Consider the following 17,850-nt stretch of genomic DNA (forward strand, 5'->3'; position numbering starts at 1 on the left):
GCGGCTCGCAAGTCAAAATGTATATTGTTAATAGGTAAAATAATACGCATTGCAATGTAATTACACCAAATAACTCCTCGGTATTTTGTCAAGGGATGTTTAAAGATTACTTTTAAACTTTAGTAACATCAAAAACTTGATTTTTTGTTATTGTTTTTGAGTCTTGAAAATGGCCGTTTTTGCATTTTTTCGTACATTAAATTGTTTATAACTCAGAAACCGTTGATTTTAGGAGCATAGTGCATAGAAACTATTTTGTTTAGAATACCCCGAAATACCTAATAAAACTTTTTCCGGAGCAAAACAAGTTATTTTTGCAATTTGTTTAAAAAAAATTAGTTTAAAAAAATTGTGACCAGGTTACCGGCCGGTAACATTTTGATCCTCATTCAGGGACATCTCACGAAGGTGATTATGCAAAAAAATCGAATCCACTAATTTTTTCATATGAAGCCGCCGATTTCGCCTTGTCTAATAAGGTTTAATAGAAAAGCGACAGTAATAATTGTGAAATGAATTAGTTTAAAGAAGAATTAGTAAATAAATAATAGAACAATTAGTAAAACTCATGGTAACTGTTTATTGACAAGTATTTACCAAACTAATAATCCAGATTTACAAAGATATCCTCGTACAAAGTGTTTTGTAAAACTGAAGGAGAAGTTTGAAAGACCGGCAAGTGCAAATTATGAGAAGACAACAAGAACACACGCATGCAGTAATCAGGATAGTTAAATTGACAATTTGGGATGTGCAGTCCAAAATCCATCTACAAGTGTCAGATAAATTAGTGATGAAATTAGTATTTCCAAAAAGGGTGGTTAATAGAACGTTAAAGAAAAACAACTTCCAACCCTTTCATTCTGAGCATCACCAATTCTTAACACAGCAAGATTTTCAGAAGCAAGTACAGTTTTGTGAGTGGGCAACTATAAAGCTACAACAAGATGAAATTTTTTTTTCAAATGTGTTATTTACTGACTAGTCATCCATTGCCAATACTGGTCGAGAGAATCGACATAATTATCACCATTACGCCGATCATAATCCCAGAATAATAAGACAAAACGATCATCAACACCGCTTTAAAGTCAACGTTTGGGCGGGAATATGCGGAGAATATGTCATTGGACCACATTTTCTTGAAGGAAACTTAACTTGGTAATGGGTATTTGCAATTTTTACAAAACGACTTGCTCCAATTGCAGGCACATATTTCTCCGCATGACTTCAACAGTCAGAAGTTCCAACATTCTGGTGCCCCTGCACATTCCACACTGGCGGCAAGTTTTCTCATTATGTAAATTATGTAAATTCATAGAAAAACTGTTTCAAGTTAGAGAATACTTAAATGGTTTGTATCAAGATAAGTGGATAGGTAGAGGCGGTCCAATTCCATGGCCTCCCCGATCCCCAGACCTGTCGTAATGATTTTTTTATGGGGCTATATAAAAGACAGAGTGTATAAAACTCCTCCGACAGATGTAGAAGATTTACGGGCAAAGATAAGAAGTGCTTTTTTTACCGTAACTCCGGAAATGCTGCGAAATGTGCCAAGCAATTTTCGTCGTAGAATTGCTCAATGTCTAGAGAAAAATGGCAGACATTTTGAGCGGTTACCTGTTAATTACTAATTTAACTAGGTCTTTATTACTTTTGTTAGAAATGCACGATGTTAATTAACTGTTTTGGATACTGCATGCGTGTGTTCTTGTTGTCTTCTCATAATTTGCATTTGTTGCTCTTTCAAACCTCTCCTTCAGTTTTACAAAACACTTTGTACGAGGATATCTTTGTAAATCTGGATTATTAGCTTGGTAAATACGACTTGCCAATAAACAGTTGCCATGAGCTTCTCCTACGGCGCGGCGTACACCATATTTACTAATTCTTCTTTAGAGTAATTCATTTCACAATTATTACTGTTTCTTTTCTATTAAACCTTATGGGAATCGAAAATTTTCCAGATTATCCTTTGACAGGAGCGTACTACGTTATTTTACATATAAGCTATTTGTAAATTTCGCATTTTTCATAAAAATGAAATTTCATGAAAAACTAATGGATTTTGGTATGGGAGCGGTATAGCAAAGTTGTAGAGAATTTAATTCTCCATCTCATGGTATGAAAATATACAGGGTGTTGTATTAAAAAAATTCGAGATTTTTCAATTTTTCAATGGGCAATTTTGACGTGATATTTTGGCCACCCTGTATAACGCAGGCCAGTTTTTGGAGCATGATTCGGAAGAGTCATCCTTACTAAAAATCTGATAAAAAAAATGGGCTTAGTAGCTATTAGTATAACCTGTCAGTATCAGAAAATGTAAGCAACCAATATCGACTAGAAAAACCTTTCAAGCGAGATATCTCAAAAACTGTGAATATTTGAATAGAACTATTCTACGCTAAATACCCTATATTTTTGATGTAGAATCCGAAAAAAATATAAAAAATGTGTGTTTCCATTTAAAAAAACAAAGTTGGTGTCTGGCCAAGAAAAGTGGAACACCCTGTATAGTTGAATATATTTTTAATTTGTACATCCCGAGAAATGTGGCAACACAGTAAAAAGAAAAATACATTATATTCCTCTTTTTAACATAGATATTGGACTTTCCCGCACTAGTGGGACACGCTGTATATTAAGCATATTGAGGGGATCATACACCCTCATATTGAAATCGGACTGAATAACGTTTCCTGAGGCTTCATTTTTACCTGTGGTGCTGGGAGGTAGTCGCCTGTTCGCCTGTAAAGGGATTTCCAGGATACTCGGGCGTCTCCCTCTTGACGTCAACCTCAATGGACACTTGTGATAGATGACGTTGATGTTGTAGCACTTCCTCCATTGATGACGAGATAGCTTGGCCTTGGGATAATGGTCCACGCTCTCTTTTGTACCTAAAGTCGCACATACGCTGCGAAATACCTACTTTAGTTTGCTTTTTTTGTGTTTCTTGTTTGTTTGTGGGAGGTGTTCGAATTAACCTTCTTTTTCACTGCGCATTTGTATTATGTGAGCACTCTACTTTTCCTATATCATTGTATTTGAGTGCTGGGCTAGGGCACTAAAGTTAATATGTGTGTGGCCTCTTTAGAATATCCATATAAGAAGCTTTAGAAGTTTGGACGGAAGCTTTAAGGAGTTAAGTTTATTTAGAACTTGATTTCAATTTTGTCTCCTTGGAGGGCTTTTGTATGGCAGCTTTAGGGGCTGAGTATCCCTTAATATCTCAAGAGTGTTAATTTTTTAGGAGAAATTTTTAAATTCGAATTTATTTTGTAAATTTGTGTATTTATTGAAATTTTTATATTAATTAACAATGATATCACTGACCGATAAAAGTCAGCAACGGCTTTGAGGAGATTATTCGCTTTTGTAATTATAACTACTTACAAAATTCAATTACATCAACTGTTCCCTTTAACTTTTAAAAATATAAAAAACATTTAGGAATCGATGTGGATTTAGGACTTTCAAAATATAAAAATCACTTTTCTGAAATAACATCTAAAAAGAAGAGAAGGAAATAATTTTATATTCTGTACAGATAAGTTCTATATTGCATACGGGTTGATGATAATATACTTTTCAAAATGCTGTTCATGCTATTTTTTGTAGCCCGATGACCTATAGCGTTGGTAGTAAACATATTTAATTAGGTACAACATTACATTATTTATATTTTATTATGATATGCTTTTAAGTAATCCAATTATTTGTGTAATGGTAATAAACACAATATTATTTGTTGTCTTGCTTGTAAACAAATGTTACACCATGGTCAACTGCGATAGCCTTAAGACGATAGAGTTTTCTGTGAACTGTTGTTATCAATCACATGCAAAAATATACACATGATTAAATTCATTAGAATTTAGTATGTACAACAGAAATACAGATAAAGTAGTATGCTTGGAATGATATGTTATTGATAAAATTTAAAATTTCTCTGACAATTTAATAAAAAAAAAATATGTACAGTAATGGGAACGCCAGACAAAGAGTCCGAGAATATCGACGAAGACACCCAAATATACATCGTCTTTAGCGCATCATTTCATAGACTTCGAGAAGGAGGTAACCCCGACCCCGTTCCAAAAAATACCATTCATCCTGCTGAAGTGAATGCACAAAATGAAGAAGTTATAACAGATGTCATTGACAACTCTTCAATTAGTGTTCGGCGTAGGTATAGCAAGTAATCTTCATCACCGTATTTTGTATGGCGTGTAATGTTACATCCGTTTCATTGCCAAAATGTACAAATGTTATATGCTGGAGATGCTGCCCAGCGATTAAAATTTTGTCGCTGGTTACTTCAACAACATGCACAAAATGGTAAGATTCATTTCGCTTGTCATATGATCCGATGAAGCGTGTTTTACAGGACGGCATAAATAATAATCATAATTAACATATCTGGGCGTTACAAAATCCGCATGCAATTAGATCAGGACAATTTCAGCAACGTTTTAGTGTCAATGTTTGGGGTAGCATTTTCAACAATAATTTACTGCCTGTACATATTTTGAATGATCGTTTAAATGCAGATCTGTACAATAACAATCAACAACAAAGTCTCAATCAAACAATAGTATTGATTTCATTGATGACGTAGAGTTTAATATTTTTTAAAATATATGGTATCGGCACGATGGTACACCACCACAGAAGGAGACAAGTAACTGGTTGGTTAGATGATCATTTCCCGAATAAATGGATTGATCAACAAGGTCCAATAGCATGGCCAGCGCGTTCCCCAGATTTAATTCCTTTGGACTTTTATTTATGGAGGCATATCAAGTAGCTTATCTACCACGTTGAAATCACTACTCGTCAGCAGTTACTTGAAAGAATTAAGGATAGAGCTAACCGGTAAGAAATGATCTAAATCTCATCCGTCGAGTGATGGAATCTTTACTTCACCGATGTGAGGCTTGCATTCGAGCGGAGGATAGACATTTTGAGTAATTTGTATAGTCTTAAGATTTGTTAATTTGGTTAATAAAGGTTAACTAATGTTTAAACCATAAACACAAATAATAATTATAGTTATAGCAATCTTCAATTTTATTTATCAGGCTACTTCGATTGAAATATGAAATTACATTTAAAATGCTTATAACTTCTAAACAAAAACGAATCGGACCTATGTTTATAAAAGAAAAAAATGTTTGAAACTAACGCTGCCAACGTCTGTCAAAGTTTGTCATAGAGCTTGTAGAACAGCCGTATTGTATAAAGCAAATATTTTTTAAAGACATTTATACAGGGTGTCTCATAATTAGTGTTCAATAATTTACCACTTGATTCTATTGCCAAAAATAAGAATATTTTTTCATACAAACATGGCTTTCTAAGGGAGCTACGCCCCCCTAAATGGGGCCTCAAAAAATAATTTTTTTTGTTAATATTTCCGAAATGGGTTGAAGGAAAATTATGAATTTTGATACCATGAATGCTCATTAAAAGTTGAAATAGATCATCATAAAATTTTTCAAAAATTTTGGACAGGGGCGTCTCAATTGGGCGGGTCGTTGGCTAATATTTGCCCCCATTTTTTTGCATGTCGAAATTTTCAAATTCAGAGGACAACATATGATAGACCTTTATTTCCTCTACAAAAAAGGTACTCTTTATTTCTTTCGATAAAATGCTCTATTTCCAAGAAAAACGGATTTAAATGCTTAGAAAAGCACACTTTGGAAAGTGTTACAACATATTTAAACCGATTTTTCTCAAAAGCGGATTACTTTTTGGATATAAAATATTACCATTTTTACTAGAAAACTCAGATATATCAAATTTTACCGTTTAAATTTGGAAATAGCAACATGTAAAAAAAAATTTACCCGAGCCCCCTGTTTAGGACGCCCATAACAAACTTTTCTAAGAACTTTTCATGTTGTTTATTACAATGTACATAATATGATGACATATCAAAATTCATAATGGTACATGTACCCATTTTAACTATTCAAGAAGCTTTATTTGAATTTTATTAATTGATATAGATCCGTTTATTTCGTAAATGGAGCATTTTATCGAAAGAAATAAAGAGTACCTTTTTTGTAGAGGAAATGAGGGTCTATCATCTGTTGGTATCTGAATTGGAAAATTTCGACAAGCAAAAAAATTGGGGCAAATTTTAGCCGACGACCTCCCCCCCAAATTGAGACGCACCTGACTAAAATTTTTGAAAAATTTTATGATGAACTATTTCGACTTTTAATGAGCGTTCACGATGTGAAAATTCATAATTTTTCTTCAACTCATTTCGGAAATATTAAAAAAAAATTAATTTTTTGTGGCCCCATTTAAGGGGGCGTAGCTCTCTTAGAAAGCATTTCTCGACCCATGTTTATATGAAAAAAATATTCTTATTTTTGTCAATTGAATCAAGTGGTAAATTTATTAGACATTAATTATGAGACTCCCTGTATATTAGTTCTGTGTTCTTATTAAATACTTCTGCATAGAGGAGAGAGATGTTTGTCTTTATCGCTGTTTTAATGGAGAGGGAAATCTTGCGGCAATGTACTGTTTTTGAATAAAATCTTGAAACAGTTTGTATCAAGGAAAGTCATGACTCATATCCGTATGCAGATGTAGAACACAAACCGTCTTGAATTGCAAATGTCTAATAAACTTTAAACATGTGAAAACCTTCAAATTTTAAATAAAACGTCAATGAATAAACGTAACATAGTTACTGTTCTGTTAGACTCTTAGAAGTCTCATTTAAAATTCAAAATTGAGCTCTAGAAGAATGTCCCTTTTTCATGTTGGCATTGGCTACCTGTAATATATTTTCGACTTTTATCAAAAAATTGTGAATTATGTAATGTGAAGTTAACCTTATAAGGCACTTTCATTTAAGTCCTTTCAGTTTTCGATTATGGGTTGCAAATGTTACTTATATGTCAGCGTGAAAATATTTGTCAAAATTTAAATAACATGTAATATGGTATCCGACAGCATTGATTTACCATTTTTTCCGAAATATGACATAGAATACGTATTCGACGAAAAAATACGAGTTACATGGTTTGAATCCCATTTCTCCCAGTCCCATTACAATGTCCACAACACCAGTAAAGGAAGCAATGCTTGTACATTGATTGCGGTTTTAATGGCCTCTAAATGTAACCAATACAAAGTTGTCGTAAGTGCAGTTTTACATATTTCTAATTGGGTTTTCTTATTTATGTTAGGGTTAACTTGAAAGAGGCTTATGAGTCATTTAAAAGTTAGAATATTAATATAATACTAACAATACAATCATATTTACACTTGCTTCCTTAGCAAGTACATACGTTGAACTTTCCTTGTAGAAACTCTCAACAGTTAATAAAATACTGCAATTATATTTTTTTTCCAGAAAATCTTTAGACCGTTTATTTTCATATATTATGTTCCAATTTTCTGAAAGTATTCAATTTTAGTCTATCGAATGCTGTCTTCTTTGCTCAGATTTTTTTTCAATTTTTACAATATATTTCTCACAGTTTTTCTTATACTAATTTTAGATCGGCTGTTTATATAGACACAGCAATTCTGAACATCTAGTTATATTCTGGGCAAACATATCGAATGTTATAGAAAATGATGATTCCTTATAATGAAAATATCTACATACGTACAAATTAAAAAAAAATACAAGATAATGGCATGGGACAAAGTTGTAGGAAACGTTCTGATCTCAAAACTTGCTTATTGGAGAACAAGTTAAACTTATACAGGGTGTTTCAGAAAACATGGGCCAACGCTCGGGTGCAGATTCCTAACCTAAAAACAAGATTATTTTTTCTTATCAACATGGGTCCGATTCGCTTCGTTCCTTAGCTACAGGGTGTCAAAGTTTTAAAATAAAATATATTTTTTCCAAAAATCTAGATTTCCACTTGAGGGAATTAAATGAAATTTAGAGAACTAACTATTTACAACCGAATACACATCCCTAGGTATTATGTCGAAAATGAATTACAGGATCGGACTTACTTGCAAGCCTATGGATTTAATCAAAGAAAAAAATGGTTCCCCTTTGAGATTTCTAATTTAAATGTGCTCGGAAATTAATATTGTAATAATCAACATAGTGGCGACATGAAAGACAGAAACGTCAAATGTATACGATACAGTCTTGTCAACTAATGTCTCTGAATCATAATTAGTAAATTAGTATTGATTATTATAAATTCACGATTTAAATGTGCATGTAAAAATGCCGAACGTCAGGTATTCCTTCATTGAACTTACTGACATGCTGTTTTGTTATGGTGAAGCTAGACAAAATTCGAATGCCGCGAGAAGATTGTATTTAGATAAGTTTCCTTAAGAAGAGTGCCCGACAAAAAATTTTTTGAGAATATTGTTAGGCTATTGCGTGATCGGGTAAGTTTGAAAGTAAGTAATGCCAATGCCGGCAGACAAAATGCATCGGCGACGTCCGGAAGTCGAGGAATTTATTTTGAATAGGGTTGAAAACGAACCAACGGCTAGTACAAGAACCATCGCTAACGAGATCGGCATATCACCTGCATTTGTTGTAAGGACACTCCATGAGCACCAAATGTACCCATTTCATTTTACTCGAGTTCAAGAATTATTACCTCGAGCTACGCAATTTTGTCAGTGGTTTCAACAAAATGTTTTCTGAAATACCTTGTATATATATTTCTGGCAGACCACCTGTACGTTTTACATAGTCTTTCATATCATAACTTCCTTATTAGAGATAGGTCTAAGAAAGTGTTATATCCAAATAAGTACCTATGTACGGTATATTCTATTTGCAGAAAACACAATGTTTAATAAATATATCCAAAATATAACATTGAATTGTTTTCCTCAGTACAGTTCTGAAATCTACAAAATTTTTTTCTAAATATGAAAGCAATAAAGATAAGGGCGGTAGATTGTTATGGGAAAAACCCTCTATAATAACAAGATCATTAAAATTATGACACATTCACATCAATATAGGATAAGAAAGTATTATGAGCTGTGGTATTATGTTGGTAATTACATAACATTGTAGATTGTCTATATTTTATGCAAGAAAATAATATTTTGTGTAAAAACGAACAGTCGCACTTATGTATTATTTTGTGTGTGTGAACTTGGTATCTAGAACTAGTTTAAGAATAATATTATAATAAGAGTATAATCTAATGGCGGTTTTCCACTAAACGGACAGTTGAGTTTATGTCCTGTTTGTGTTTTCTAGAACAAAACAAACACAAAACTGAAACAAACCCAAAACTCTTGTTTCCATCAAGCGGGCTACATTTTGTTCGAGTTTTGTTTTTGTTTTCAGTCCTTTTCCACTGGTTGTCGCGAGGAAGTTAGAACACATTTTTCTAATAACCAGCCAACATCTTTAGAGAAGATTTTTTTATTCTTAGTTATGGCTGGTTTATACTGAAGTCCTTGGAAAAAAAGTGTGTCTACAGAGTAGACCTCGAACTCCATCGATGGATATCTGGGAAACCGCTCTAAGGATTTTTTGAAATTCTAATGGTGTGGTACGGACCGTGGGGCCCACCAAGTTAAAATATTTTCAAGGTCATCGTACTAACTTTCTTATTTTAATTGGAACTCCTGTATATTATTGCATTTTTGGAAACATCATCCATTTTTAAGTTGAAAACATATAGCACACTCCATACTTAGGATTGACCGTTTCCGAGATATTTCGATTTTTAAACAAAAATTGACAGATGCAGACTGTCAGCAAAAGGACCCCGCACTTTTCTTATGTAAAAGTGGTTTCAGTTAAATTGGCTGAAATTTTTATATGTTGCAGCTCTTAACCTGTCGATCAAAAGTCTCCCTTGGCACAATGTCCTAAAATTCATAGTTTTCGAGTTACGTTGACTTTAGAGCAATAACTTTGTATTCGAAGGGGTAAAAATTTTTTGTTGTTTGCGTTTGCATTACCCAGGTGTACCACGTGGAGGTTGCAAAATCGGTCCAACACCTCTTTGGGGTGGCTTTTTTACCGTAAGGTCCCCTTGCCTCCCACCATCGGAGTGTCTTTTTTACCGTAAGTTCCCCTTGCCTCTCACTAATCTTAGTACGTCTAGATGAATGTATTTTATTTCCATGGATCAAATATCATCAATTTCTATGTTATTATATCTGTTGAGACTATCATTAATATAGTTTAATATTGCAATAACTGTATTCGAAGGGGTAAAAATGTTATTTGATATATTTTGCCGTTTGCATTTGCATTACCCAAAGTATCTTTTTTGCCGTGGCTCAAAAACTACTTGTACGTGTGAAAATGGTTGAGTTTAACTCTAAATATTGATTTGATCAATGCCTGCATTAATATGGGAGATAATATGCATGCATAAAAGAATAATTAATAAAATATTTAATTTTTTATTACAATTTACAGAAATCCAATAAGTTTTTATGCCATCAACTAGGTTAGTTGTAACGGATATCTGCAGTCGAAAGAACTACTCGCAGTTTGGGTTTGAACCTTAAATAATTTTCATGTTAGCAGATACATAAGTAATATATGTCATTTTTCTCCATGACAACTGAAAAAATAATAAATTGTACTTATATTAATATCGGTAATGTGACTTGACACTGAAAAACTGTAGTTGTTTTATGATATTATGGGTATAAGTGCCAATGAAACGCAAATTGTTACGAAGTCTAGGAGGGTCGTAGAGGCGCGTAATGGGCACATTAAATCAATTTTTTGGTATTATTCCGACAGCTCATATGCTCCATCTTGCAGATTTTTACAAAATAGCTGGCGCAATAATTAATAGATTTTATGAATTGTTAATAATCCAGGATGCTACTGTTCCATTAGCAAGAGAATTGCGTCAAAGAATTAATAATGATGTGAACGTAGTTCAAACTCGAGTTGAAGTCGAAAATCTCTTTAGAAGAAATGTTATATGGAACCAACTTAATGAAAATCATGTTAAAAAATTTCCTAGATTCGACCTCGATTATTTACATAGGATAACCATTGGTGTTTACCAGGTTGGTTTAGCTCCATCTTACATTGAAGATAAGCTTGATATAGAAGGAACAGAAGTATTTCAATTCGACGAACATGTTCTAGAACCAGGTGTTCTACGGATAAGAATTTACTCTCTTTTCCGGAATGCAGTGAAACATGAGCTGTGGGTATTGGAGAGTGTGGGCATTCTCGGATATTATTGCATTTGTAAAACTGGTGCAAGAACAATAGGTTGTTGTGCTCACGTAGCCAGCGTGTTGTGGTATTTGGGTTTTGCGCGATATCAACAAAATATACATTACCCCAGTGACGCAATATTAAACTATATTAATGATAGTCTCAACAGATATAATAACATAGAAATTGATGATATTGGATCCATGAAAATAAAATACATGCATCTAGACGTATTAAGATTAGTGAGTAAGGGGAACTCACGGTAAAAAAGACACCCCGATGGTGAGAGGCAAAGGGACCTCACGGTAAAAAGACCACCCCAAAGAGGTGTTGGACCGTTTTTGCAACCTCCACGTGGTACACCTTGGGTAATGCAAACGCAAACAACAAAAAATATCAAATAAAATTTTTACCCATTCGAATACAGAGTTATTGCTCTAAAGTCAACGTAACTCGAAAACTATGAACTTTAGGACATTGTGCCAATTTAACTGAAACCACTTTTACATAAGAAAAGTGCGGGGTCCTTTAGTTTTCCCGGTTTATTTTTTTTTTGCAAATTGGACATTTTGTAGAGAAAGACCTACTTTATCGAATTTGACATGAAAATTTTCCAGTTTTATACAGGGTGGTCAAACTTTTTTATCGAATCTGAAGTTCAGAATATGTGGAAAACTCGAAATTTTTAAGTGGAAACCCCTCCTTTTTTTGCAATAATATACAGGGGGTTCCATTTAAAATAAGAAAGTTAGTATCAACTTCCGGTATAACCGGAAATACGATGACCTTGAAAATATTTTAGCTTGGTAGGTTTCCCAGATATCCATCGATGGAGTTCGTGGTATATGTACGGTTAAAGTGTTTAGTTGGTTAGTTTGTATCCTAGCCAAGTAAACACTTTAACCGTACACATATATATTTTTTAATAGCTATAATTCATTAATGATTAAAATATTGTTTTTGGGAAGAATAAAACGCCAACATAGATATTGGGTTGGATCACTTAAATAGAAAACACAACGCGACCGTTTCCACTAAACAGACTTGAGTTTTAAAACACGTCGAAACCTTTTGAAACACTCCAGTCTTCAAAAAATTTGCGAAAAGTTACAGTTTTGTTTTATTCGACACAAGTTTGTGTTTTGTTTTTTTTGTCCGTTTAGTGGAAAACCGCCTTAAGGGTACTATATTATTTTGATATTTCCACAAATATACTTTCATGAGTCTATTTTCTTTTATGTCTTGTGTCTATTGCTGTTTTTAAATTCTTGAAATCTTGATTTAACTGTATCCAGAATCCAGATCCATCTATCAAGCATATAAAATGAATATACGCTACCTGTATAAGTTCCTATAATGCACTGAACACTGTGATTTTTTAAAGATAAATGGACCACAAAAATGTTTAAATATAAGGCTGATTCAGTTGCTTGCTTCAAGTATGTTGGAAGGAAACAGGATACATGAAGAATTGAAATTAAGAAATGTTTTGAAGCATATCAACTTAAACGTCCCAGAGGCTATCAAATATGCTGGAAAACAAGCGAGCAAGATGACTGAATGGGTAACGTATTATAAAAAATTCCGAAAATTGACTTTAGGGCCAATTTTGGGTCTTGTTGGCTATAATTGGCTATAACTATGAAAATTGCCTTCATTTTTGGATAATTAATATGTATCAATCTGATATAAGCTCATTTAATATAAAAATTAGTTTTATTCATACTATCTTTGACATTTGTTTAGTTTTTGTTTGGTTAGGACAGGGTAAGTTAGGTTAGGTTATGTTAAGCTAGGTTAGGCTGTTATTGTTGGGCGTCATTACACTTGACGATCTTGTGTGGCGCTCCAGTGTGGTACGGAACAATGAGAATAGAAAGGTACAGAAATATGGCTTAAAGGGCCCAGAAAAACATATTATTGCATAGTGATATATGGAGTACCGTAGAGCTGGACCATTGGCGCTGGAAAGAAAGAACCTGCAGCGCTCATATAAGGGAGAATGTTTGACGGGACATGATGCATGTGCACCATAGAGAAAATAAAAAAATTATTTTATCTCTGAAGTGCACGATATTTATATAGGATTGGCAAGGCCAAGAACGAGCAAGAAGGGCGAAAAGACGAACGAGATGCAAATCTAAATGGGGAAAACCCGAAGGAAGACCCGAAAACATAATCGGCATCATAACGAAAGGAAATAAAATTGGGTAATAGTTAAGAAATTTGTAAATTGATGGCGTAAATGGTGCAGAAATAGGTACCTGGGGGTTTGAAATACCTATATCTTATTGACAGTCCGCATCTCGTGTGAGGAAATCTGAGAAAGGTTTTAATCGGTAGAAGTCCCACACTTCCTGGTATGACAGACCCTAAGTTTAGGAGTCCATAATGGATTTTATCCCTCCGTAAAAAAGAACGTTAGGTTAGGCTAGGCTAGATTAGGATAGTCTAACCTAACCTGTTTCGTTAGGTTAGTTTAGATTTGTTATGGTTTGTTAGGTTTGTTAGGTTTTTTAATAAACTGTTAGGTTTTTTAATAAACTGTTAGCCTAGACTAGGCTAACAGTTTATTTCCTGAGTTTTAATTCAATGTTTTCTACTCGTGCATGTCTTTTGGATTACCCTATACATAACTACGTATACTCAAAAGACGACAAGAAACAAGAGTGAAATCATCCTCCCATTTCTTCAGCTCTATAAAATAAAAAAATCCTCCATATACTTATCGTTCCTTCTACTTTTCTGAATTATACCGTTTGATAAACCTTTTATGACTTTATTTGAAAATGTCGGATCAGTTTGTCTATATTTATGGTTCATTTATCTATTTTTCTTTTCTTTCTTTTTTATACCTACTGTTCTATAAACCCTATACTTTTCTTAATAATATTCAACAAGACCCCCTATTATTTTTTATTAGAATGAGAAACAATATTCAATAAACATCTGTATGATTAGTCTTTAAATATCTATAAATTTAAAAACGGTGGCAATGCTTTCTATCAGTTTAATTTTTTTAGAAAAGTGAGGTATATATGGAACCGTTAAACAAGTCTCTTTTTGACAATATAAGAAAAAACTGGAAAGAATGGGTAAGACCAAACTCAGAAACAGAAAAACTGGATATGTACATTATTTTGGTGGCCGATTCGAGAACTGTGTTATTCCTTATTCAAACGAAAACAGATACCGTAAGTAAAGATAAGAAATTATATGTCAGGAAACATTTTGTTACCTGAATTGATACAGGATGTGGCACGACGACTTTGGTTAGAAGAGAGGAAGGGATCTAAATAAAAATTTGAAAACTTGTATGCGGAGGTTATTCGATTAAAAAATTTATATTGCCAATAATTTGGATTTTTTTTCAGTTAAATTGGAAGTAGTATTTTTATGAAAACGCGTTACAATGCCTGTATAAGGTAAAAGAGCGTTTAATTTTACAAAACTTCGAGCAAAAAAAACAAATTTGAATTTAAAACAGTTTTCGTGATTTGAAATTGAGAGAATGTAACGGGAAAAATGAAACATTTCGCATATTGCCTGCACAAAAGTGAATTACTTTTGTGCAGGCAGTTATTTTGTCTGCAGCCTTATCATCTCATGCTACCAAAAATTAAGTGTTCATCTGCTTAGGAGATTTTTGCTCTTCCAATTGTCAAAATTTTGAAGCATTAAATATGTCTGGCTAAGTTTACTTACAGAGTCTACTTCATGTTTTGTTTTTTACAAAAATTGGGTGTCCTAATCTGCAAATATATATAGGGTGTTTCATTTAAAATTAGGAAATTGACAGTTACTTACTATACAACGAGAGGGAAGGGAACCAGAAATAGGCAATATTTTCAATGAAAAGAACATATGGAGAAACCACCGTATAAGAATCTTCAGATTTCAATTTGCATTCATTTCCTATACTAGGTGGGCCAATTTTGATGCATGTATTATGTAATGGGATCTTGAAAGCTGTAATAGACAGATAAATAATTATTAAATGCGGAAAGTTTCAGCCAATTCTGTTATGCGTCACTTTCTTGAAATTAACCGTATTCAACACCCGAGGTAGAAAGACATGGGAAAATTTCAAGGCATGCCCCTGCTGCAGTAAATTGTTAGAGTAGGTTCAATAACAGAACTTTATTGGCTTATTTTTTTGTTGGAATTCTATCTCAACAAATATTGTATGGACTGTAAGCGTGTTTACGTGTATAACCGAATCCTAACCAAAACATGTCATGACACCCTCTATATAGACCCATATAAATTAATTCAATGTGAAATCGCTAACATATTTTAAATTGCAGGTTACTTTGGTAGATTCTCACCAACACAGTTCTGAGAAAGGAGCGTTCATAGCAATTTCTCGTCGCTCAAAACTGAAGTTATTGTGCCAGTGGTACAACGAAGTTTTATCAAAATTTTACGACTCGGAACCTCTGCTATATGAATTATCATTTTTGTATTTTAAACAAAAATCAGAATTAACTACCTAATTAATTTTGGTTGAAATATTTTCATGGTTAAAATTTTTGTATGTTGTATAAAATAAACTAGTTATTTAATATTACTTTATTAATTTACCTACATAGTTACAAATACACAAAACTTCCCAAAAATGATTTTAGTAGCTTTATCTTATTGTGAGAGATACAGTTTACTGATTAAAATATAGTCGCTGATATTTTATAAATAATAAGTGCGATTTCTTCCGATCACAATTTCAATGTCATAATTATTGAGTCAGTCTTATCGTTCACTCAACCAATCAGTTGTCTTTTTTTATAATCGTTATGGAATATCAAAAATATAAATATTTAAGCTAATGAAAACTTCTAATATATTCAAGATATACAAGGCGTTACAGGTGCACTTGAGGAGATTCTTCAATAAAAAATATGGCAACATTTTAATCTTGTAGCACACTCTTTTGATCATATCGCTCTTGTTATTAGAGATATATTCATTACACAGTACATCAATATAATCGTAAGAAAACGTTTATTATCCAGCAGTGTAAAAATATACAGGGTGTTATATTTAAATTTTCAGAGTTAATAGTTCTTCCGATGAAATCGGATCCCGAATGTAAAATAAAAATATAGGTAGGAACCTATATCAAAATAAGCATATTCAAGTTTATAATAGTTTTGTTTCTGCAGCTCTATCAAACTGTTTTCAAATTATCAGATATACTCGGTCATTTTTAAGTTGTCACATACTTTCATTGAGTTTAAGGTCATGAACCAATTGGTCAAATATCTTTGATAGTTGCAAATCAGTAGTCAACTGCTGCAGAAACAAAGCTATCTACCTAAACCTAGTGCTACAACCACCTCCATCTTATTGATATTTGATATAGGTAATCTACCCGAACACAAACATTCAAGATCTTACATTGACACAAATAAAAGATTTTGCCGAAATCGAAATCTGAAAAATACTATTTGAATATGATGACATTATTTATATTCTAAATGAAGCCGTAATAAAAAAACATACCCATAATTCCCCACCAATATTTTGCCAGGGATCAAATGAATTTGATTCAGTCTAATGTGAGTGTAATAGACACTAGAAGCATCGAAATTTAAATCAACTGGAACACATCCTTCGCGACTATTTTGCGGTCCATAAAATGAGATGGACAACTCCCTATTCACTGGCCATTTTCAAAATAGAAAAAAATGCTTGTAACTTTGAATTTTGTTTTTAGCATACTGACAGAGACATCCCACGCACTAAATATACAGGATGCTTATAAAACCACGTGTTTCTTTGTAACAAAAGCTTTGTTCCTAGAGCAACCTAAAAAAAAATTCCAACAGTCAGATGTCGGACGCATGTATTCCGATGTAAGCTTTAAAATTAGGCAATTGTTTCGAATCAAATGCGATTGCATCTGACTAGGAAATTGTTCCTAATGCACTAGGAACAAAGCTGATAAGAATAAAACCAGTCCATCTTTCAATAGATCTAAAGATTCAAAGTTTTTATAGGCAACCAAACTTACTTTAGTGCGGTAAATTAAAAAGTGGAAATATTGAACTTTTTAAAAAACTTTACCGACATGTTAAGTTCAGTATTTGATCGCTTATTTTCGCTCTGTAAGGCTATTTCGTTGTTTTTTTCTTAAAATATTTTATTAATTATATCGCTTCCTAATTCATCTTAATTAATTTTATATTCTTTACAAATTTAAGATTCCTTGTCCCACAAAAAGAAGCTAGGCTTATGTTTGTACGGAGTGTAATAGCGATGTTGCGACATTTCAAGGCTGGTTTCTTTCATAAAAGAGTAACCATTTTTTCCTAAAATGATTTCTATGCACTTTAAGTCCTTCAAAAATTAGACAAGAAACAGTTTTTAAATACTGACTTTTAGATTTGGAACAATCCTATATAGTAGTTTCTCTACCCTTTACATGCAGAAACTGTTAAGTCACTGGCATAGGGCAGTTGCAAAAAAGGTTAATTGCAATTAAAGAAATCCTTTTTTTTATAGAATTTGATACATCATTTTTGTTTTCTCAGTTCACTGTTCCCAGTTTAGTCTTAAATCTACAATACAGTTAGGTACTCTTAGCAGAGAAGCATAAAATTAAAATTAATGAAAATTTTAGCACAATTAATATTTATTTGATTGAAAGATAGTCAAACAAATTTTTCCAT

The 17,850-nt window shown here is 32.9% G+C and overlaps 1 protein-coding gene across 1 annotated transcript; it reads left to right on the plus strand.

The window, feature by feature from the left end:
• The first annotated feature begins 6,970 nt into the window (after window positions 1-6,970).
• Window positions 6,971-15,683, plus strand: LOC108911014. Its single transcript, XM_018715824.1, has 4 exons — window positions 6,971-7,171; window positions 12,564-12,743; window positions 14,203-14,373; window positions 15,487-15,683. The coding sequence occupies exons 1-4, from the start codon at window positions 6,971-6,973 to the stop codon at window positions 15,673-15,675; spliced, it is 741 nt and encodes a 246-aa protein (XP_018571340.1). The 3' UTR covers window positions 15,676-15,683.
• Window positions 15,684-17,850: the final 2,167 nt, after the last annotated feature.

This window comes from Anoplophora glabripennis, unplaced genomic scaffold, assembly GCF_000390285.2.
Source record: "Anoplophora glabripennis isolate ALB-LARVAE unplaced genomic scaffold, Agla_2.0 scaffold556, whole genome shotgun sequence".
Lineage (NCBI taxonomy): Eukaryota > Metazoa > Arthropoda > Insecta > Coleoptera > Cerambycidae > Anoplophora > Anoplophora glabripennis.